The following is a 24,231-nucleotide window of genomic DNA, read 5'->3' on the forward strand; positions in this document are numbered from 1 at the left end:
TTTTGTTGCCTTACAACCTGGAATTAAAATGGATTTTTGGGGGGTTTGTATCATTTGATTTACACAACATGCCTACCACTTTGAAGATGCAAAATACTTTTTTTTGTGAAACAAACAATAAGACAAAAAAACTGAAAACTTGAGCGTGTATAACTATTCACCCCCCAAAGTCAATACTTTGTAGAGTCATATTTTGCAGCAATTACAGCTGCAAGTCTCTTGGGATATGTCTCTATAAGCTTGGCACATCTTCCCATTGGGATTTATGTCCAAAACTGCTCCAGCTCCTTCAAGTTGGATGGGTTCCGCTGGTGTACAGCAATCTTTAAGTCATACCACAGATTCTTAATTGGATTGAGGTCTGGGCTTTGACTAGGCCATTCCAAGACATTTAAAAGTTTCCCCTTAAACCACTCGAGTGTTGCTTTAGCAGTATGCTTCGGGTCATTGTCCTGCTGGAAGGCGAACCCCCGTCCCAGTCTCAAATCTCTGGAAGACTGAAACAGGTTTCCATCAAGAATTTCCCTGTATATATATTCCTTCAATTCTGACCAGTTTCCCAGTCCCTGCCGATGAAAAACACCCCCACAGCATGATGCTGCCACCATCATGCTTCACTGTGGGGATGGTGTTCTCGGGGTGATGAGAGGTGTTGGGTTTGCGCCAGACATAGCGTTTTCCTTGATTGCCAAAAAGCTCAATTTTAGTCTCATCTGACCAGAGTACCTTCTTCCATATGTTTGGGGAGTCTCCCACATGCCTTATTTTTTTTCTTTAAGCAATTGCTTTTTTCTGGCCACTCTTCCGTAAAGCCCAGCTCTGTGGAGTGTACGGCTTAAAGTGGTCCTATGGACAGATACTCCAATCTCCGCTGTGGAGCTTTGCAGCTCCTTCAGGGTTATCTTTGGTCTCTTTGTTGCCTCTCTGATTAATGCCCTCCTTGCCTGGTCCGTGAGTTTTGGTGGGCGGCCCTCTCTTGGCAGGTTTGTTGTGGTGCCTTATTCTTTCCATTTTTTTTAATAATGGATTTAAAATGGTGCTCCATGGGATGTTCAAAGTTTTGGTTATTTTTTTATAACCCAACCCTGATCTGTACTTACATTTACATTTTACATTTACATCATTTAGCAGACGCTCTTATCCAGAGCGACTTACAAATTGGTGCATTCAACTTATGATAGCAAGTGGGACAACCACTTTTTTATACTATTCCAGGTATTCCTTAAAGAGGTAGGGTTTCAAGTGTCTCCGGAAGGTGGTCAGTGACTCTGCTGTCCTGGCGTCGTGGGGGAGCTTGTTCCACCATTGGGGTGCCAGAGCAGCAAATACTTCTCCACAACTTTGTCCCTGACCTGTTTGGAGAGCTCCTTGGTCTTCATGGTGCCGCTTGCTTGGTGGTGCCCCTTGCTTAGTGGTGTTGCAGTCTCTGGGGCCTTTCAGAACAGGTGTATATATATTGAGATCATGTGACAGATCATGTGACACTTAGATTGCACACAGGTGTACTTTATTTAACTAATTATGTGACTTCTGAAGATAATTGGTTGCACCAGATCTTATTTAAGGGCTTCATAGCAAAGGGGGTGAATACATATGCACGCACCACTTTTCCGTTATTTATTTTTTAGAATTCTTTGAAACAAGTAATTTTTTTCATTTCACTTCACCAATGTGGACTATTTTGTGTATGTCCATTACATGAAATCCAAATAAAAATCCATTTAAATTACAGGTTGTAATCCAACAAAATGCCAAGGGAGATGAATACTTTTGCAAGGCACTGTACTTTACAGATATGAAACAAACAGACAATCATAATATCAGTAAAAAATATCAAATTCTCAGTTTATGCTACAAAACCAACTTTATAAGAGGTTTTTAAAATAGGTTCTATTTGACTCAATGTTCCATGACATACACTAAGGCATTGTTGGCAGAATAGATGGATGCAGTTCAATGCATGATTAATATAATTCATCAATACATTTCTTGGTAGTCCACCAAATATTGCTATCGGGTTGTAAATCACAGCTGGTCTGGTACATTGTTTGCTGCCTCCATTTGGGATGCACTGTTTCAGTTTCAATGACTCAATATTCTGGACAAAAACAGACAAATGTAACTAATGCTGGGAATGTCAAGTCAGTCATAACATGGCTAATATACTAGCGTATCTATTTACGTAGCAAGCTAAAAACACGGAGCCTAACGTTAGCTAGCTAGCTAGCTGCTAACAGGATGTCATGTCATGCCATTGGAGGTGTGGGTGAGTGACTGACTTTTTCCCCTCATATCGTTTTTCGGTGGCTATACACAACTAGAGATGCAGGTGTCATTTGGTTAACTAGCAAGAACTTGAACAACTGTTATCCAGTTAGCATATCTCTTGCGTTCGCAAATTCACTCTGGCTATCTACTCCAATTTCAGAGCACTCTCATCTAAGTGTCCCAGAGCGCAGAACTACTGATGAATTTACGAATGCGCAACACCCGCTGAATATGACCGGTGTCAGTAAACGTAGGCAAAAAAAGTAATAGTTAGTCAAGAACGCTCTAGATAACATGTAAACAGCCTAACCAGCTCTGCTAGCCAACTTTAGCCAGTTAGCTTGGGTGCTTGGTTGGGATAATCATGCATTGACAGGCAAGTTGCAGAAGGACGAGGAGGCTACAATTCCCCATCATTTATCAGTGCAATTTTGACGGCCAACTAGCTGAAAAAAGTTGAGAGGGTTTATCTAATGTTCCTTTGTTAGATTTTAGCTCATCTTGCTCTGGCTAGCATTAGTTGTTGATCTTGTTGTTGTTGATGTGCATAACTGAGGGAGAGAGAGCCTACCTTTTCATGGTTGTTTGATCAGTAGGACTGTAAAGTTCCCAAATGTAAGAGGACTCCTGTGGTGTTTACATATTTTTTTTTATCCATTCAGTTGTATTTTGTGGCTTTTGGCGAATGCTTTCTATTGATCTAAAGTCACGCTGTTGCACTGCCTGTAACCACACAGTAAGCTTCAAAGTGAATGATGGCAGGCCGTGTGGCAAATGGCTTGTTTGTATAAAGGCCTACTGTAGCTCTGATTGGCGAACCGGTCTGTGTAGACTCCGGTCCTGAACAAGACAGATGTTTTTATTCGGTTTTATTTACTGCAGTGTCTATTAACTGTCCAAACGCACGGCCGCTTTCCCACTCTATATTGCTGTAGAATATTCACAAATGCCTTAGTATACGTAATTCCTAAACATTCTAAGAATTTATGAAAACATGACCATATCTAACTGGTCGCTTGTCAGAAAATTGTTTAAAAAGTGTCATATTCTTCCTGGGGGTGTATATGAACAGATTTGTATAAGACTTCATGTTGCTAAAATGCTGTCAGTTCCACTTTAAATGCAACAATGTTTCACACACATAAGTTATTTTCAAAGAGATGGCTAACAACAGCAAGCGTGCTGCAATAAAAAACACAGTTCCCCTCACCAGATTGTGCAGTGACCTGTTGGCCTTAAAGAAGGCAGAAGTTTCCATAAGTTTCGTAAAAACGGTCCCACCCATTAAGTCAAAATGTGATTGGTTGATTCCACTGTCACTCCAAAATGTTGCCCTAATACAGTTAAACGGCAGATGCCTTTATCTAGCTTCTGATGGCCTATCCAATGGCTGATTTAGCTAGCTAAATGTATCTCCCCAGAGACAGCAAAGAAAAGTCCTGATTGTATCTTTTTTTCTCTTCAGTGTTAATGCTTTCTTTTCCAACAAAAACTGAAGAGATTACATCAGAACATCATTGAAAATAATAATATAATTATAATTATAATTATATTATTATAATGATCATTATTTAAAAAATCCTTAGCCCTTCTCTGAAGGCGTAGAAGGCCCATTGTTCCCCACTGTGTTTGGGTTAGTAATAATTTGTAGACTTGCTCTATTTTCCCTCAGCATGCATTCTTTCACTATTCTGAATGTCTAAAGAATCCATATGTTGTTCTGAAATATGAACACAGAAATACTGGACATTTTGAACTCTTATTATGGTGGTGATTTGACAAAATTACAATCATGGTCTTGAATTGGACTCGCATTTTTCTGGTCTCGGACTTGACTCTGTCTCGAACCCCTTGTCCCCCTCCCGGTCTTGACTCGGTCTCATCCCCCCCTCCGGTGTTGGTCTTGACTCGGACTCGATTTGCTTTTCAAGTACATCCGTCACTGCAGATAATTGTGTCTCTTGAAATTAGTCACTATCTATGGGCCACTCACAGTGGGGGAAAAAAGTATTTAGTCAGCCACCAATTGTGCAAGTTCTCCCACTTAAAAAGATGAGAGAGGCCTGTAATTGTCATCATAGGTACACGTCAACTATGACAGACAAAATGTGGAAAAAAAATCCAGAAAATCACATTGTAGGATTTGTAATGAATTTATTTGCAAATTATGGTGGAAAATAAGTATTTGGTCAATAACAAAAGTTTCTCAATACTTTGTTATATACCCTTTGTTGGCAATGACACAGGTCAAACGTTTTCTGTAAGTCTTCACAAGGTTTTCACACACTGTTGCTGGTATTTTGGCCCATTCCTCCATGCAGATCTCCTCTAGAGCAGTGATGTTTTGGGGCTGTCACTGGGCAACACAGACTTTCAACTCCCCTCCAAAGATTTTCTATGGGGTTGAGATCTGGAGACTGGCTAGGCCACTCCAGGACCTTGAAATGCTTCTTACGAAGCCACTCCTTCGTTGCCCGGGCGGTGTGTTTGGGATCATTGTCATGCTGAAAGACCCAGCCACGTTTCATCTTCAATGCCCTTGCTGATGGAAGGAGGTTTTCACTCAAAATCTCACGATACATGGCCCCATTCATTCTTTCCTTTGCACGGATCAGTCGTCCTGGTCCCTTTGCAAAAAACCAGCCCCAAAGCATGATGTTTCCAACCCCATGCTTCACAGTAGGTATGGTGTTCTTTGGATGCAACTCAGCATTCTTTGTCCTCCAAACACGACGAGTTGAGTTTTTACCAAAAAGTTCTACTTTGGTTTCATCTGACCATATGACATTCTCCCAATCCTCTTCTGGATCATCCAAATGCACTCTAGCAAACTTCAGACGGGCCTGGACATGTACTGGCTTAAGCAGGGGGACACGTCTGGCACTGCAGGATTTGAGTCCCTGGCGGCGTAGTGTGTTACTGATGGTAGGCTTTGTTACTTTGGTCCCAGCTCTCTGCAGGTCATTCACTAGGTCCCCCCGTGTGATTCTGGGATTTTTGCTCACCATTCTTGTGATCATTTTGACCCCACGGGGTGAGATCTTGCGTGGAGCCCCAGATCGAGGGAGATTATCAGTGGTCTTGTATGTCTTCCATTTCCTAATAATTGCTCCCACAGTTGATTTCTTCAAACCAAGCTGCTTACCTATTGCAGATTCAGTCTTCCCAGCCTGGTGCAGGTCTACAATTTTGTTTCTGGTGTCCTTTGACAGCTCTTTGGTCTTGGCCATAGTGGAGTTTGGAGTGTGACTGTTTGAGGTTGTGGACAGGTGTCTTTTATACTGATAACAAGTTCAAACAGGTGCCATTAATACAGGTAACGAGTGGAGGACAGAGGAGCCACTTAAAGAAGAAGTTACAGGTCTGTGAGAGCCAGAAATCTTGCTTGTTTGTAGGTGACCAAATACTTATTTTCCCCACTGTACTGTAGAATACTATAGTATATATACACTACAGTATTTTCTATAAAAAAAACACTGTAGTAAATACTACAGAAATGTCAGCAAAAACAAAAAAAAATATTTTTTTATTTGCATATACCCTGCCCATTCCCCTCCCTATATCCCAATATGTGCCACCTGTAAGTGATAAACCTACATGCCAAGTATAGACCATATATTGTGTACCCTATGGTTATAGAAAAGACCAGAAGCACCAAACTATCCGTTCAGACCCCATTCCTACCTACCAACAGGTTATAGAACATTTGCTCTTTTAGTAAACTCAGCAAAGAAAATAAATGTCCTCTCACTGTCAACTGCGTTTATTTTCAGCAAACTTAACATGTGTAAATATTTGTATGAACATAACAAGATTCAACAACTGAGACATAATCTGAACAGGTTCCACAGACATGTGACTAACAGAAATGGAATAATGTGTCCCTGAACAAAGGGGGAGTCAAAATCAAAAGTAACAGTCAGTATCTGGTGTGGCCACCAGCTGCATTAAGTACTGCAGTGCATCTCCTCCTCATGGACTGCACCAGATTTGCCAGTTCTTGCTGTGAGATGTTACCCCACTCTTCCACCAAGGCACCTGCATGTTCCCGGACATTTCTGGGGGGAATGGCCCTATCCCTCACCCTACGATCCAACAGGTCCCAGACGTGCTCAATGGGATTGAGATCCGGGCTCTTCGCTGGCAATGGCAGAACACTGACATTCCTGTCTTGCAGGAAATCATGCACAGAATGAGCAGTATGGCTGGTGGCATTGTCATGCTGGAGGGTCATGTCAGGATGAGCCTGCAGGAAGGGTACCACATGAGGGAGGAGGATGTCTTCCCTGTAAGGCACAGCGTTGAGATTGCCTGCAATGACAACAAGCTCAGTCCGATGATGCTGTGACACACCGCCCCAGACCATGACGGACCCTCCACCTCCAAATCGATCCCGCTCCAGAGTACAGGCCACGGTGTAACGCTCATTCCTTCGACGATAAACGCAAATCCGACCATCACCCCTGGTGAGACAAAACCGCGATTCGTCTGTGAAGAGCACTTTTTTCCAGTCCTGTCTGGTCCAGCGACGGTGGGTTTATGCCCATAGGTGACGTTGTTGCCGGTGATGTCTGGTGAGGACTTGCCTTACAACAGGCCTACAAGCACTCAGTCCAGCCTCTCTCAGCCTATTGCGGACAGTCTGAGCACTGACGGAGGGATTGTGCGTTCCTGGTGTAACTCGGGCAGTTGTTGTTGCCATCCTGTACCTGTCCCGCAGGTGTGATATTCGGATGTACCGATCCAGTGCAGGTGTTGTTACACGTGGTCTGCCACTGCTAGGACGATCAGCTGTCCATCCTGTCTCCCTGTAGTGCTGTCTTAGGCGTCTCACAGTACGGACATTGCAATTTATTGCCCTGGCCACATCTGCAGTCCTCATGCCTCCTTGCAGCATGCCTAAGGCATGTTCACGCAGATGAGCAGGGACCCTGGGCATCTTTCTTTTGGTGTTTTTCAGAGTCAGTAGAAAGGCCTCTTTAGTGTCCTAAGTTTTCATAACTGTGACCTTAATTGCCTACCGTCTGTAAGCTGTTAAGTGTTTTAATGACCGTTCCACAGGCACATGTTCATTAATTGTATATGGTTCATTGTACAAGCATGGAAACAGTGTTTAAACCCTTTACAATGAAGATCTGTGAAGTTATTTGGATTTTTACGAATTATCTTTGAAAGACAGGGTCCTGAAAAAGGGACATTTCTTTTTTTGCTGAGTTTATTTCTCCAGAGGGTTTCCTCAAGGAGAACACCTCCACTTCTATGTCAAAGATAATAAAACAAAAATACTATAGTAAATACTACAGTAATGTCTACAAAAACACTACAGTAAATACTATAGTGTATACAGTGAGGGAAAAAAGTATTTGATCCCCTGCTGATTTTGTACATTTGCCCACTGACAAAGAAATTATCAGTCTATAATTTTAATGGTAGGTTTATTTGAACAGTGAGAGACAGAATAACAACAAAAAAATCCAGAAAAACGCATGTCAAAAATGTTATAAATTGATTTGCATTTTAATGAGGGAAATAAGTATTTGACCCCCTCGCAATCAGAAAGATTTCTGGCTCCCAGGTGTCTTTTATACAGGTAATGAGCTGAGATTAGGAGCTCACTCTTAAAGGGAGTGCTCCTAATCTTAGCTTGTTACCTGTATAAAAGACACCAGTCTACAGAAGCAATCAATCAATCAGATTCCAAACTCTCTACCATGGCCAAGACCAAAGAGCTCTCCAAGGATGTCAGGGACAAGATGTCAGGGACAAGCTTGGTGAGAAGGTGACAACAGTTGGTGCGATTATTCGCAAATGGAAGAAACACAAAAGAACTGTCAATCTCCCTCGGCCTGGGGCTCCATGCAAGATCTCACCTCGTGGAGTTGCAATGATCATGAGAACGGTGAGGAATCAGCCCAGAACTACACGGGAGGATCTTGTCAATGATCTCAAGGCAGCTGGGACCATAGTCACCAAGAAAACAATTGGTAACACACTACGCTGTGAAGGACTGAAATCCTGCAGCGCCCGCAAGGTCCCCCTGCTCAAGAAAGCACATATACAGGGCCGTCTGAAGTTTGCCAATGAACATCTGAATGATTCAGAGGAGAACTGGGTGAAAGTGTTGTGGTCAGATGAGACCAAAATCGAGCTCTTTGGCATCAACTCAACTTGTTTTGTTTGGAGGAGGAGGAATGCTGCCTATGACCCCAAGAACACCATCCCCACCGTCAAACATGGAGGTGGAAACATTATGCTTTGGGGGTGTTTTTCTGCTAAGGGGACAGGACAACTTCACCGCATCAAAGGGACGATGAACGGGGCCATGTACCGTCAAATCTTTGGTGAGAACCTCCTTCCCTCAGCCAGGGCATTGAAAATGGGTCGTGGATGGGTATTCCAGCATGACAATGACCCAAAACACACGGCCAAGGCAACAAAGGAGTGGCTCAAGAAGAAGCACATTAAGGTCCTGGAGTGGCATAGCCAGTCTCCAGACCTTAATCCCATAGAAAATCTGTGGAGGGAGCTGAAGGTTCAAGTTGCCAAACGTCAGCCTCGAAACCTTAATGACTTGGAGAAGATCTGCAAAGAGGAGTGGAACAAAATCCCTCCTGAGATGTGTGCAAACCTGGTGGCCAACTACAAGAAACGTCTGACCTCTGTGATTGCCAACAAGGGTTTTGCCACCAAGTACTAAGTCATGTTTTGCAGAGGGGTCAAATACTTATTTCCCTCATTAAAATGCAAATCAATTTATAACATTTCTGACATGCGTTTTTCTGGATTTTTTGGTTGATATTCTGTCTCTCACTGTTCAAATAAACCTACCATTAAAATTATAGACTGATCATGTCTTTGTCAGTGGGCAAACGTACAAAATCAGCAGGGGATCAAATACTTTTTTCCCTCACTGTACTACTCTTTTTCTACTACAGTATTTCTACTATAGTAAACTGCAAATACTACAGTAAAGTCTGCAAAAACACTACAGTGAATACTATAGTATTCCTACCATAGTATACACTATAGTTTTTTTTTCATGTGGGGTAGCACAGCACAGGGAGGCACACACACCTGGAGTGGGATGCAGCATCACTGAGGGTGTAGGAGCCACTGTCCGGGGCTGGGGGGAACACAAGGGGGCTCTGGGCTGGGTACAAGCTGCTCCCTGGGTGGCCGGGAGAGTCTGGGGCTGAAGGAGAGGTCTCTGGGGCCCGCCGCTCTTTGGCTCTGGAGCCCCCGGACCCTGTGGCCCCGTAGGAGGTAGCATCGATGCCGCTGTCTGTGGATGCCCCCTGCAGGTAGCCGTTGAGCTCTGAGTCAGGCCGCACCCCTGTCCTGCTGGAGCCAATCTCATACCACTTTTCATCACTGTGGGCAGAGCTGGAGGCATTACTGGACAGTGTGTTGCTGCCTGATTGGCTGGAGGAGTAGGAAGCTTCCACCTGTAGAGACAGAGACCCTACAGTAACTTCCTGTTTTTTTGACCATAGTAAATAAAGACTACTTTGACATTGTCAAGCTAGCTATATTCCTATGTCTATTTGCCATAGCTCAAGCTCCCATTACAGGCTCTTCATTCAATCTTAGAAGACATATTTGGTCATATTTGAGCCTGGTGCCTCACCTTGATGTTCTTGTTGGGAGACAGGTGTATCCCCTGTTCCTGCTGCTGGAGACAAGATACTGCAGCCTTGGATACAGCTGGGTCTGGGAGGGACAGGAGCAAACAGAGGAATGAGACACACAGATAACAATACCAGTAACATAGAGAAGTATTCCAGTCTCTGACTCTCATCATCTGCATCACCCAAAACACCAGAGACATGACTTGGGCATTTTCTAAAGCAGTGGTATTCAAACATTTTCAGCCAATTTCTGGGGACCCCATTTTTCCCCAAGATTTTCTCGTGACCCCACCCCACGCCAAATCTAATGACACAACCTTAAAATCGGTACATTTAGAATTTGTAATCAACAAATATCCTTCAATTAATTGCATTTTCATCTCTTATCAAAATGAAAATAAACCAATAAATATATTTACTCAATAACATTTTATTTTTCAAATTATCTTTCTCAAAAACGTTTGTATATTATCCCATACAATAAAAAAATATATACACTGCTCAAAAAAATAAAGGGAACACTTAAACAACACAATGTAACTCCAAGTCAATCACACTTCTGTGAAATCAAACTGTCCACTTAGGAAGCAACACTGATTGACAATAAAATTCACATGCTGTTGTGCAAATGGAATAGACAACAGGTGGAAATTATAGGCAATTAGCAAGACACCCCCAATAAAGGACTGGTTTTGCAGGTGGTGACCACAGACCACTTCTCAGTTCCTATGCTTCCTGGCTGATGTTTTGGTCACTTTTGAATGCTGGCGGTGCTTTCACTCTAGTAGTAGCATGAGACAGAGTCTACAACCCACACAAGTGGCTCAGGTAGTGCAGCTCATCCAGGATGGCACATCAATGCGAGCTGTGGCAAGAAGGTTTGCTGTGTCTGTCAGCGTAGTGTTCAGAGCATGGAGGTGCTACCAGGAGACAGGCCAGTACATCAGGAGACGTGGAGGAGGCCGTAGGAGGGCAACAACCCAGGAGCAGGACTGCTACCTCCGCCTTTGTGCAAGGAGGAGCAGGAGGAGCACTGCCAGAGCCCTGCAAAATGACCTCCAGCAGGCCACAAATGTGCATGAGTCTGCTCAAACGGTCAGAAACAGACTCCATGAGGGTGGTATGAGGGCCCGACGTCCACAGGTGGGGGTTGTGCTTACAGCCCAACACCGTGCAGGACGTTTGGCATTTGCCAGAGAACACCAAGATTGGCAAATTCGCCACTGGCGCCCTGTGCTCTTCACAGATGAAAGCAGGTTCACACTGAGCACATGTGACAGACGTGACAGAGTCTGGAGACGCCGTGGAGAACGTTCTGCTGCCTGCAACATCCTCCAGCATGACCGGTTTGGCGGTGGGTCAGTCATGGTGTGGGGTGGCATTTCTTTGGGGGGCCGCACAGCCCTCCATGTGCTCGCCAGAGGTAGCCTGACTGCCATTAGGTACCGAGATGAGATCCTCAGACCCCTTGTGAGACCATATGCTGGTGCGGTTGGCCCTGGGTTCCTCATAATGCAAGACAATGCTCGACCTCATGTGGCTGGAGTGTGTCAGCAGTTCCTGCAAGAGGAAGGCATTGATGCTATGGACTGGCCCGCCCGTTCCCCAGACCTGAATCCAATTGAGCACATCTGGGACATCATGTCTCGCTCCATCCACCAACGCCACGTTGCACCACAGACTGTCCAGGAGTTGGCGGATGCTTTAGTCCAGGTCTGGGAGGAGATCCCTCAGGAGACCATCTGCCACCTCATCAGGAGCATGCCCAGGCGTTGTAGGGAGGTCATATAGGCACGTGGAGGCCACACACACACTACTGAGCCTCATATTGACTTGTTTTAAGGACATTACATCAAAGTTGGATCAGCCTGTAGTGTGGTTTTCCACTTTTAATTTTGAGGGTGACTCCAAATCCAGACCTCCATGGGTTGATAAATTTGATTTCCATTGATAATTTTTGTGTGATTTTGTTGTCAGCACATTCAACTATGTAAAGAAAAAAGTATTTAATAAGATTATTTCATTCATTCAGATCTAGTATGTGTTATTTTAGTGTTCCCTTTATTTTTTTGAGCAGTGTATATATAATTTTGTCGACCCCACTGCAGTTCCTGGCGTCGTGACCGCGACTTTGAATACCACTATTCTAAAGCTTACCTGTTGTAGCTCTTTCAGCCCCCCTGTCGGCCACCTCCCCTTCCACCGCTCGTGGCCATCCGGTGGCAGGCTTAGCCCCGTTAGACCCCTCTCCCACTCCCTGATGCTCAGCAGACACAGGGGAGAGGCGGTTATTGTTGTTAAACCTGGAAAAGAGATGGAAGAAGAGGGCTAGCTGCATCATTTACTGAACAAAACAGAAGTCGTTTTAGTCTTGGAGAGTACAACATATCAACTAGTACAACATATCATTATATTTTAGTCATTTCCTTTCTATTGTTGGATAACTCCCAAAGACGTAATTACAGTAAATGCAGACTACATCTGAAAATAGAGCAATTTAGGTAAAACCCTACAGCGATCTGTTTCTCCATCTGAATTTTGGTCTGTGTATGATCTGGGTGTGGTCTGAATGTGGCCTTAAATTGGCCCAGGTTTGTTCTGGCCTGAGTGACCTCTCACCCGTCTGGCATGGACTTCTGTCTCCAGTGGTTAGAGCCCGCACTACCGGTGTCTGTGTAGGAGAGGCTGGTAGGAGTGTTGCGGGTGTGTGGAGAGCGGCCCATCACGATGGAACAGGCCAGGGCATAGTTATCATTCCCTGGGGAATACCTGAGGGATACCGAGCATACAGATTCCACCACTAAGCTTAAAGCTTGTACACCTTCCCTCCAATATATCATATTATTAGCCGGGGTGGCTCTCTTACCTTTTGGGGTTGAGAGGGCGCCCGTCGTTGGACACACTGCGGGGGATGACTCCAGCCGGGTCCTGGTAGCCTGAAGCCGGGGCCTTGATGAGCGTCCCCCCCAGGGCCCCTGTGGTGCGGCTCTGGGGGCTGGAGGAGGTGCGGGGCCACTTGTTGTTGCTGCGGAAGGGGAATTTAAACTCATAGGGCATCCCCTCCTTGTGGTTCTTATAGTCCACCAGGGGCATGTGGTACAGCTCTGAACAGCCTCTGTGAGAAGAGACAGAGATATACACTACAAACACTGCAGCGCTGCCCCAGTACCCAAATGCATGCTACTGATATGACTGATGGAGGGGCATATCTGTTGATAGATAGATGATTTGTTGTCTGTGAGCTGTACCTGCGAGGGGTGGAGTCCTCGTGCGGGGGTATGATGACCACCTTGACGGTGACGGAGGTCCTCAGCAGATCGATCATCTGCTCGTGGGACAGCGATGCCACGGCCACCTTACAGATCTCTACCAGCCTGCTGCCCTGGCGCAGCCCGGCCTGCCAGGCGTACCCGTAGGGCTCTACCTCTGCCACGATGCCTTCAAAGTTTACATGGAAGCCCAGCTGGCCCAGGCCGTTCCTCCTCAGGGTCATCTCTGTGGTCTGGCTGCCCTTCGTCAGGAGCTAGGGATAGAGGAGGTGGAGGAGGAAGAGGAGAAGCAGAAGAGTTATCACTACATAACGTAAGAACCTCTAAATCCAAAGACAGATTACACTACACGTGCTGTGTATGCTCTGTGCAGCATACCACCTTGTATCCCACTGCTGGCTTGCCTCTGAAGCTAAGCAGGGTTGGTCCCTGGATGGGAGACCTGATGCTGCTGGAAGTGGTGTTGGAGGGCCAGTAGGAGGCACTCTTTCCTCTGGTCTAGTCTCAATCTTTAAATCTAAACTATTCTGTTGGCTGCTGCTACTATAAAATACATCACATAAACCCAATCTGCCCTAGGGCTTAGATGTGATAAGACACACACTAGCAGACTGAATCTATCATCAGCGGATGCAGTACCCTTCAATTAAAGTGTTTGTGTACAGGAGGGAGGGTTTAAGGTTGAATACACCCTGCCTGGCCCTTCTGACCCAGGTCAGGTGGAAAGAGGTTGTAACATAGTACTTAACACAGACCTCCAGGCAACCACAACAGGGCCAGAGCAGGATATTATGCTACAACACTGACGATGCCTCCTCTTTCCCACAACAAAGGGTATGGTATATACACACACTCACTGTACACGCAAACATGAAATAACCCTTAGCAAATAGTGTTAATATTTCATTCAAGACAACTGGCATTGCCTAATCTCATGTGAATGATTAAACTACCTCTCCAAATACGGTCAATGCTGAGTGCTATACCTGTAACATTGTATTTGTAATCACTGTAGGCCTATACTGCATCTCCTTTGAACATAATGGATTATCAGAGGTGGAAATGAGAGGTATGTTTATTATAACCCATAACCCATTTGTTAGTGATGAAAGGTCCTTATCTGGCTTGAAACTTGGGAACCCTGTAATAATCACAACAGATGGTGTGTGAAATATTATTAAGCCATCAGCGTAGCAGACGAAATGTGCTGCTACTGACCTCCAGGCGTTTGACCACCTCTCCAAAGTCCTCCGTGTTGTTGTTGATGGAGCGCAGCGACACGCTCTCCCCACGCTCATAGTAGATCTTCATGGAGGCGGGGCTGCCCGAGGACCAGCCAATGACGTCACGCGTGGCACAGTTAAAGACCACAGCCTTAGCCTCCTGATCCAACAGGATGAGGAAATCGTTGGAGATTGCCAGTAGACACTCCCTCTCCGCCCCGGCTACCTGGTCCTCCGCATACACTGGCCATGTCACTGCACCTAGGCTCCTTAGCTCCGCCCCGCTGTACGGCCGCACCCTCTCTCTCCGCTTGTGAGCCAATGAGATGAAGGGGAATTTCCCCGTGGGCTCCACCGGCGTGCTGGTCACGTGACGCTCTGCCAGGTCCCGCAGGTACTCCTGTCGCGTGCGTGTCGCCATGGCACCAAACTTCTCAGACTTGTGGGCAGCGTTCTCTGCGTTGATGACCTTGGCCAGCAGGAAGTCCCTGAAGACAGTGGACTTGGGGAAGGTCACACCCTTGGGGATAGGAGGGCCGAAGGAGGGCACGTCCTGGGAACGAGTCACAGCCACGCTGGGGAGAGGAGAGAGAGAGAGAGAGAGAGAGAGAGAGAGAGAGAGAGAGAGAGAGAGAGAGAGAGAGAGAGAGAGAGAGAGAGAGAGAGAGAGAGAGAGAGAGAGAGAGAGAAAGTAAGGTCACTAACTAGTAAGCACACTGAGGGAGGGAGTCCTATACCCAATCTCAATGGATCCCCAGGGAACTAGATCTGAAAGAACTGAATAGACGTAAGATGGCAAGCTGCTGCTTTTACTATGTCTTATCCCTATCCAATCCTCTCAGGGAGGGCAGAAAACAGTAGACTAGAGTGCAGAAAACAGTAGACTAGAGTGCAGAAAACAGTAGACTAGAGTGCAGAAAACAGTAGACTAGAGTGCAGAAAACAGTAGACTAGAGTGCAGAAAACAGTAGACTAGAGGGCAGAAAACAGTAGATTAGAGTGCAGAAAACAGTAGATTAGAGGGCAGAAAACAGTAGACTAGAGGGCAGAAAACAGTAGATTAGAGTGCAGAAAACAGTAGACTAGAGGGCAGAAAACAGTAGATTAGAGTGCAGAAAACAGTAGACTAGAGGGCAGAAAACAGTAGATTAGAGTGCAGAAAACAGTAGATTAGAGGGCAGAAAACAGTAGACTAGAGGGCAGAAAACAGTAGATTAGAGTGCAGAAAACAGTAGACTAGAGGGCAGAAAACAGTAGATTAGAGTGCAGAAAACAGTAGACTAGAGGGCAGAAAACAGTAGACTAGAGGGCAGAAAACAGTAGATTAGAGTGCAGAAAACAGTAGATTAGAGTGCAGAAAACAGTAGATTAGAGTGCAAAAACAGTAGACTAGAGTGCAGAAAACAGTAGACTAGAGGGCAGAAAACAGTAGATTAGAGTGCAGAAAACAGTAGATTAGAGGGCAGAAAACAGTAGACTAGAGGGCAGAAAACAGTAGATTAGAGTGCAGAAAACAGTAGACTAGAGGGCAGAAAACAGTAGATTAGAGTGCAGAAAACAGTAGACTAGAGGGCAGAAAACAGTAGACTAGAGGGCAGAAAACAGTAGATTAGAGTGCAGAAAACAGTAGATTAGAGTGCAGAAAACAGTAGACTAGAGGGCAGAAAACAGTAGACTAGAGGGCAGAAAACAGTAGACTAGAGGGCAGAAAACAGTAGACTATAGGGCAGAAAAGAGTAGACTAGAGGGCAGAAAACGGTAGACTAGAGGGCAGAAAACAGTAGACTAGAGGGCAGAAAACAGTAGACTTGAGGGCAGAAAACAGTAGACTAGAGGGCAGAAAACAGTAGACTTGAGGGCAGAAAACAGTATCATAGGCTGGGAAAGAAGAGCAGTGACATTCTTATGGTTCCTCCTCGCCCCTTTCCCTTCCCAGCACAAAGGAGGGCATGAGTCTTCCTATGGGCAGGGCTCTCCTTAGGATACCTACTACCCTTCCCATTCAACTCCCATTGTTGCTCCACAATAGGCCTCCTAGAGTTGAATGAGAAAAGTTAGCATGAAAGCTAACCTAGTTCTGATGCAGATGACTGACAATGATTGGCTGCCAAATCCATATATTATCTAACAATGTTGAGGAAAAGCTGAACAGTAGCACTATAGAAACCCACTGCAGGCCAAGCTCATGTAGGCTGATGTCAAAGTCATGACAAGCCTCAGTCCAGTCCATTAAACAGATAACACAGCCATCGCATGCAGCCGTGACATTACAGCCCGCGCCTCGCTAAACCAGGCAGGCATATATAAATATACATTCAGCGCAGCTGACAAGCCAGCTACCACTGAGACGGCCACTCTCAGCCAGCCCTAGTCCCCAGATCACAGAGAAGAGACGTGGAGTGGAGAGGAGGAGGCTTCTCCCTATTTTCTAAACAAAGCTCTGATCGTTATGCAATATGGGTGAGTAGACCTATCTGTGTTTGGACAGCAGTTGATGGCACGAGATTATCACTAGGCTGTATCACTAGGCTGGCCACAGACCAACTACTGCTCTGTTGGCCTGAAGATCACAGATGCATCATTCCAAAGATCCTGCTTTTCCTGTGTGCTAACAGGATACAGAGCCAGTCACACACTCAATACTGATCAATATCTAAAGCTACTGTAGTTACTTCATAATGTACTGTGACAAGAACAAAAATATCCAATAGAACCTTGGCAAAACATAGTCATTGTATCACACATTATGCCATAAATCACAGTAGTGCAGCCGTGTGTGTGTGTGTGCTGAAACCCCTGTGTCCACTGACCCCCTCCTTTTCACACAGGTCATCAGCATCACATCTCGGATCCCTCCTACACACACACACACACACACAGTAACACACACACCGTGACACAAACCCCTGACCCACCTGCTCTTGCTCCGGCATCTGAACCTTACGGTTCCCAGTTCGACTATTTAAGTACCTCTACCAACTCCTGGGCTAGGCATTACAAAAATAAGTATCCTTGAAGTGAATCCTCCTATCCTGTCTGCTTGGTCTGATCACACTACTGCAGGTACACACAGCTTTATCCAGCTAATTATAGCTGCTTGCGCTGCCCGTCCAACCGTTGTTCTGTTTCTAGATCGTGTGAGTTTCTTACTCCTCTTTGAAATGGCATCCCAGGCTCCAAGCAAATCAGGCTTCTAGCGTATCAGCTCTCTGGTGGCAGAACAGAACAGATAGGGTTTGGAACTTGTAGTGTGTTCATTAGATCCATGGGACTGAGTCAGAGGCTGGAAGCTGAACGCTGGGTGGAGTGGAGTCTTCACTGCTTCAGGGTCCCGCTCTCTATTTCATCCAAGAAGAAAAGCCAGCATTTCTCCCTCTCAGCCTCTTCTCCTCGACGACACTCGTTGGCTTCAAATCAAAAGATGTCCCCATTAAAAAAGAACAACTCCAGCTGAGGAGGGAATCCAATGTTTGGCAGGCAGAGCTGGGGGTTGGTAGATTGGTTACTGGAGGGGAGGGTTCAGAATAAATTAGCCCAACTTTGATGAGGTTTGAGCTGAGACCCAGAGCCTGTACAAGTGTTCCTCGGGGAGGGTCTGTGAGCACTGAGGGACAGAGCACTGCATGGCTGCTCAAGAATCCTCTGATTCGCTCGTCCAGCAAGGGAATCATTGATGTGTATGCTGCTAACTCCTTCGGATCGCTCCAGCTCCGTTGCCCCAAGGCAGTGTGGTAGGCAGGAGAGTTGAGTGAGTGAGTGTGTGTGTGTGTGTGGCAGGGGCTGAGGTGGGGGTGAGCGTGTCAGTGAGAATGCCACAGAGCTCCGTGATCACAGGGAGAACAGTAGAGTAGGGCCCCATCCCATCAGCTAGACAGCAGCTGCAGGGGTGATCTCTCCTCGTCAACCATAATCAAACAAATGTATACACTGCCTATAGTACCCTGCCTATAGTACCCTGGCTACAATACCCTGCCTACAGTACCCTGCCTACACTACCCTGGCTATAGTGCCCTGCCTACAGTACCCTGGCTACAGTGCCCTGGCTACAGTACCCTGGCTATAGTACCCTGCCTACAGTATCCTGCCTACAGTACCCTGGCTACAGTGCCCTGGCTACAGTACCCTGGCTATAGTACCCTGCCTACAGTATCCTGCCTACAGTACTCTGCCTACAGTACTCTGCCTATAGTACTCTGCCTACAGTACCCTGCCTACAGTACCCTGCCTACAGTACTCTGCCTATAGTACTCTGCCTACAGTACCCTGCCTACAGTACCCTGCCTATAGTACCTTGCCTATAGTACCCTGCCTACAGTATCCTGACTACAGTATCCTGCCTACAGTACCCTGGCTACAGTGCCCTGGCTACAGTACCCTGGCTATAGTACCCTGCCTACAGTATCCTGCCTACAGTACTCTGCCTACAGTACCCTGCCTACAGTACCCTGCCTATAGTACCTTGCCTATAGTACCCTGCCTACAGTACTCTGCCTATAGTACTCTGCCTACAGTACCCTGCCTACAGTACCCTGCCTATAGTACCTTGCCTATAGTACCCTGCCTACAGTATCCTGACTACAGTACCCTGCCTACAGTACTCTGCCTATAGTACCCTGCCTATAGTACCCTGCCTACAGTATTCTGCATACAGTACCCTGCCTACAGTACTCTGCCTATAGTACTCTGCCTACAGTACCCTGCCTACAGTACCCTGCCTACAGTACCCTGCCTACAGTACCCTGCCTACAGTACCCTGCCTACAGTACTCTGCCTATAGTACCCTGCCTACAGTACCCTGCCTAGAGTACCCTGCCTATAGTACCCTGCCTATAGTACCCTGGCTACAGTCCCCTGCCTATAGTACCCTGCCTATAGTACCCTGCCTATAGTACCCTGCTTATAGTACCCTGCCTATAGTACCCTGGCTACAGTACCCTGCCTACAGTACCCTGCCCACAGTACACTTCCTACAGTACCCTGCCTACAGTCCTCTGCCTACAGCACCCTGCCTACAGTACCCTGGCTACCGTACCCTGGCTACAGTACCCTACCTACAGTACCCTGCCTACAGTACCCTACCTACAGTACCCTGCCTAGAGTACCCTACCTATAGTACCCTGCCTGTAGTACCCTGCCAATAGAACCCTGGCTACAGTATCCTACCTACAGTATCCTGCCTATAGTACCCTGCCTATATTACCCTGCCTACAGTACCCTGCCTATAGTATCCTGCCTATAGTATCCTGTCTATAGTATCCTGCCTACAGTACCCTGCCTACAGTATCCTGCCTATAGTACCCTGCCTACAGTACCCTGGCTACAGTACCCTGCCTACAGTACCCTGCCTATATTACCCTGCCTACAGTACCCTGCCTATAGTATCCTGCCTACAGTATCATGGCCTACAGTACCCTGGCTACAGTACCCTGCCTATAGTACCCTGCCTACAGTATCCTGCCTACAGTACCCTGCCTATAGTACTCTGCCTATAGTACTCTGCCTACAGTACCCTGCCTACAGTCCCCTGCCTACAGTCCCCTGCCTACAGTACTCTGCCTATAGTACCCTGGCTACAGTACCCTTGCCTACAGTACCCTGCCTACAGTACCCTGCCTACAGTATCCTGCCTATAGTATCCTACCTACAGTATCCTGCCTATAGTACCCTGCCAACAGTACCCTGCCTATATTACCCTGCCTATAGTATCATGCCTATAGTATCCTGCCTACAGTACCCTGCCGACAGTACCCTGCCTACAGTACCCTGCCTATATTACCCTGCCTACAGTACCCTGTCTATAGTATCCTGCCTACAGTACCCTGCCTACAGTATCCTGGCCCATAGTACCCTGCCTATGGTATCCTGCCTATAGTACCCTGCCTATAGTACCCTGCCTATAGTACCCTGGCTACAGTACCCTGCCTACAGAACCCTGACTACAGTACCCTGGCTACAGTACCCTGCCTATAGTATCCTGCCTATAGTACCCTGGCAACAGTACCCTGCCTACAGAACCCTGGCTACAGTACCCTGGCTACAGTACCCTGCCAATAGAACCCTGGCTACAGTACCCTGCCTACAGTACCCTAGCTACAGTACCCTAGCTACAGTCCCCTGCCTATAGTACCCTGCCTACAGTATCCTGCCTACAGTACCCTGTCTACAGTATCCTGCCTATAGAATCCTACCTACAGTATCCTGCCTATAGTACCCTGCCTACAGTACTCTGCATATAGAACCCTGGCTACAGTACCCTGCCTACAGTATCCTACCTACAGTACCCTGCCAACGGTATCCTGGCCTATAGTACCCTGCCTATAGTATCCTGCCTATAGTTCCCTGCCTATAGAACCCTGGCTACAGTACCCTGCCTACAGAACCCTGACTACAGTACCCTGCCTACAGTATCCTGCCTATAGTACCCTGCCTACAGTACCCTGGCTACAGTACCCTGCCTACAGTACCCTGCCTACAGTACCCTGCCTATAGTACCCTGCCTATAGTACCCTGCCTACAGTATCCTGCCTACAGTACCCTGTCTACAGTACCCTGCCTACAGTACCCTGCCTACAGTACCCTGCCTATAGTACCCTGCATATAGTACCCTGCCTACAGTATCCTGCCTACAGTACCCTGCCTACAGTCCCCTGCCTACAGTACTCTGCCTAAAGTACCCTGGCTACAGCACCCTTGCCTACAGTACCCTGCCTACAGTACCCTGCCTACAGTATCCTGCCTACAGTATCCTGCCTATAGTACCCTGCCAACAGTACCCTGCCTATATTACCCTGCCTATAGTATCATGCCTATAGTATCCTGCCTACAGTACCCTGCCGACAGTATCCTGCCAATAGTACCCTGCCTACAGTACCCTGGCTACAGTACCCTGCCTACAGTACCCTGCCTATATTACCCTGCCTACAGTATCCTGCCTATAGTATCCTGCCTACAGTACCCTGCCTACAGTATCCTGGCCTATAGTAACCTGCCTATAGTATCCTGCCTATAGTACCCTGCCTATAGTACCCTGCCTATTGTACCCTGGCTACAGTACCCTGCCTACAGAACCCTGACTACAGTACCCTGGCTACAGTACCCTGCCTATAGTATCCTGCCTATAGTACCCTGCCTATAGTACCCTGGCAACAGTACCCTGCCTACAGAACCCTGGCTACAGTACCCTGGCTACAGTACCCTGCCTACAGTACCCTGCCAATAGAACCCTGGCTACAGTACCCTGCCTACAGTACCCTGCCTACAGTACCCTGCCAATAGAACCCTGGCTACAGTACCCTGCCTACAGTACCCTGCCTACAGTACCCTAGCTACAGTACCCTAGCTACAGTCCCCTGCCTATAGTACCCTGGCTACAGTACCCTGCCTACAGTATCCTGCCTACAGTACCCTGTCTACAGTATCCTGCCTATAGAATCCTACCTACAGTATCCTGCCTATAGTACCCTGCCTACAGTACTCTACCTATAGAACCCTGGCTACAGTACCCTGCCTACATTATCCTGTCTACAGTACCCTGCTAACAGTATCCTGGCATATAGTACCCTGCCTATAGTACCCTGCCTATAGTACCCTGGCTACAGTACCCTGCCTACAGAACCCTGACTACAGAACCCTGGCTACAGTACCCTGCTTATAGTATCCTGTCTACAGTACCCTGGCTACAGTATCCTGCCTACAGTACCCTGCCTATAGTATCATGCCTACAGTACCCTGCCTATAGTATCCTGGCTACAGTACCCTGCCTATAGTATCCTGCCTACAGTACCCTGGCTACAGTACCCTGCCTACACTTGGGGCTCCCGAGTGGCGCAGCGGTCTAAGGCACTGCATCTCAGTGCTTGATGCGTCACTACAGACCCCCTGGTTCGATTCCAGGCTGTATCACAACCGGCCGTGACTGGGAGTCCCATAGGGCGGCGCACAATTGGCCCAGCGTCGTCCGGGTTTGGCAGGTGTAGGCCATCATTGTAAATAAGAATTTGTTCTTAACTGACTTGCCTAGTTAAATAAAGGTAAAATTAAATAAAATAAACAGTGCCCTGGCTACAGTACTCTGCCTACAGTACCCTGCCTATTTTACCCTGCCTATAGTATCCTGGCCTATAGTACCCTGCCTATAGTACCCTGGCTACAGAACCCTGGCTACAGTACCCTGCCTACAGTACCCTAGCTACAGTACCCTAGCTACAGTCCCCTGCTTATAGTACCCTGGCTACAGTACCCTGCCTACAGTACCCTGCCTATAGTATCCTGCCTATAGTACCCTGGCTACAGTACCCTGGCTACAGTACCCTGCCTACAGAACCCTGGCTACAGTACCCTGCCTATAGTACCCTGGCTACAGTACCCTGCCTACAGAACCCTGACTACAGTACCCTGGCTACAGTACCCTGCCTACAGTACCCTGCCAATAGTACCCTGGCTACAGTACCCTGCCTACAGTACCCTGCCTACAGTACCCTTCCTACAGTACCCTGCCTACAGTACCCTAGCTACAGTACCCTGGCTACAGTACCCTGCCTACAGTATCCTGCCTACAGTACCCTGTCTACAGTATCCTACCTACAGTATCCTGCCTATAGTACCCTGCCTACAGTACTCTACCTATAGAACCCTGGCTACAGTACCCTGCCTACAGTATCCTGCCTACTGTACCCTGCCAACAGTATCCTGCATATAGTATCCTACCTACAGTATCCTGCCTATATTACCCTGCCTACAGTACCCTGCCTATAGTATCCTGCCTACAGTACCCTGCCTACAGTACCCTGGCTAAAGTACCCTGCCTACAGTACCCTGCCTATATTACCCTGCCTACAGTACCCTGCCTATAGTATCCTGCCTACAGTACCCTGCCTACAAAATCCTGGCCTATAGTACCCTGCCTATAGTATCCTGCCTATAGTACCCTGCCTATAGTACCCTGGCTACAGTACCCTGACTACAGTACCCTGCTTATAGTATCCTGCCTACAGTATCCTGCCTACAGTACCCTGCCTATAGTACCCTGCCTATAGTATCCTGCCTACAGTACCCTGCCTACAGAGCCCTGGCTACAGTATCCTGCCTACAGTACCCTGCCTATATTATCCTGCCTACAGTACCCTGGCTACAGTACCCTGGCTACAGTATCCTGCCTACAGTACCCTGCCTATAGTATCCTGCCTACAGTACCCTACCTATAGTATCCTGCCTACAGTACCCTGGCTACAGTACCCTGCCTACACTTGGGGCTCCCGAGTGGCGCAGCGGTCTAAGGCACTGCATCTCAGTGCTTGAGGCGTCACTACAGACCCCCTGGTTTGATTCCAGGCTGTATCACAACCGGCCGTGACTGGGAGTCCCATAGGGCGGCGCACAATTGGCCCAGCGTCGTCCGGGTTTGGCAGGTGTAGGCCGTCATTGTAAATAAGAATTTGTTCTTAACTGACTTGCCTAGTTAAATAAAGGTAAAATAAAATAAAATAAACAGTGCCCTGTCTACAGTACTCTGCTTATAGTATCCTGCCTATAGTACCCTGCCTACATTACCCTGCCCACATTACCCTGCCTACAGTACCCTGCCTATATTACCCTGCCTATATTACCCTGCCTACAGTACCCTGCCTACATTACCCTGCCTATAGTACCCTGCCTACAGTACCCTGCCTATAGTACCCTGCCTACAGTACCCTGCCTATATTTCCCTACCTACAGTACCCTGCCTATAGTACCCTGCCTACAGTCTCCTGCCTATAGTACCCTACCTACAGTACCCTGCCTATAGTACCCTGCCTATAGTACCCTGGCTACAGAGAGAAAAGAGGAGCGCTAGTAGTTACCCAA

At 47.1% G+C, this 24,231-nt stretch overlaps 1 protein-coding gene across 4 annotated transcripts in view; it reads right to left on the reverse strand.

Annotated features, from left to right (window-relative positions):
• The window catches only part of LOC121544928 (signal-induced proliferation-associated 1-like protein 1), an 84,374-nt gene that overhangs the window by 13,149 nt on the left and 46,994 nt on the right, over window positions 1-24,231 (reverse strand). For 3 of the 4 annotated variants that reach the window (XM_041855182.2, XM_045209133.1, XM_045209134.1), the window contains 7 exons: window positions 14,384-14,963; window positions 13,145-13,419; window positions 12,763-13,011; window positions 12,516-12,665; window positions 12,054-12,199; window positions 9,896-9,978; window positions 9,343-9,713 (listed from right to left, as the gene is read on the reverse strand). In XM_041855182.2, coding sequence (XP_041711116.2) covers window positions 9,343-9,713; window positions 9,896-9,978; window positions 12,054-12,199; window positions 12,516-12,665; window positions 12,763-13,011; window positions 13,145-13,419; window positions 14,384-14,963 — 1,854 coding nt within the window. The remainder of the gene's footprint in view (window positions 1-9,342; window positions 9,714-9,895; window positions 9,979-12,053; window positions 12,200-12,515; window positions 12,666-12,762; window positions 13,012-13,144; window positions 13,420-14,383; window positions 14,964-24,231) is intronic. The other variant, XM_045209135.1, reaches the window with a different exon arrangement.

The sequence above is a fragment of the Coregonus clupeaformis genome, chromosome 29, assembly GCF_020615455.1.
Source record: "Coregonus clupeaformis isolate EN_2021a chromosome 29, ASM2061545v1, whole genome shotgun sequence".
In the NCBI taxonomy this organism is placed as follows: Eukaryota; Metazoa; Chordata; class Actinopteri; order Salmoniformes; family Salmonidae; genus Coregonus; species Coregonus clupeaformis.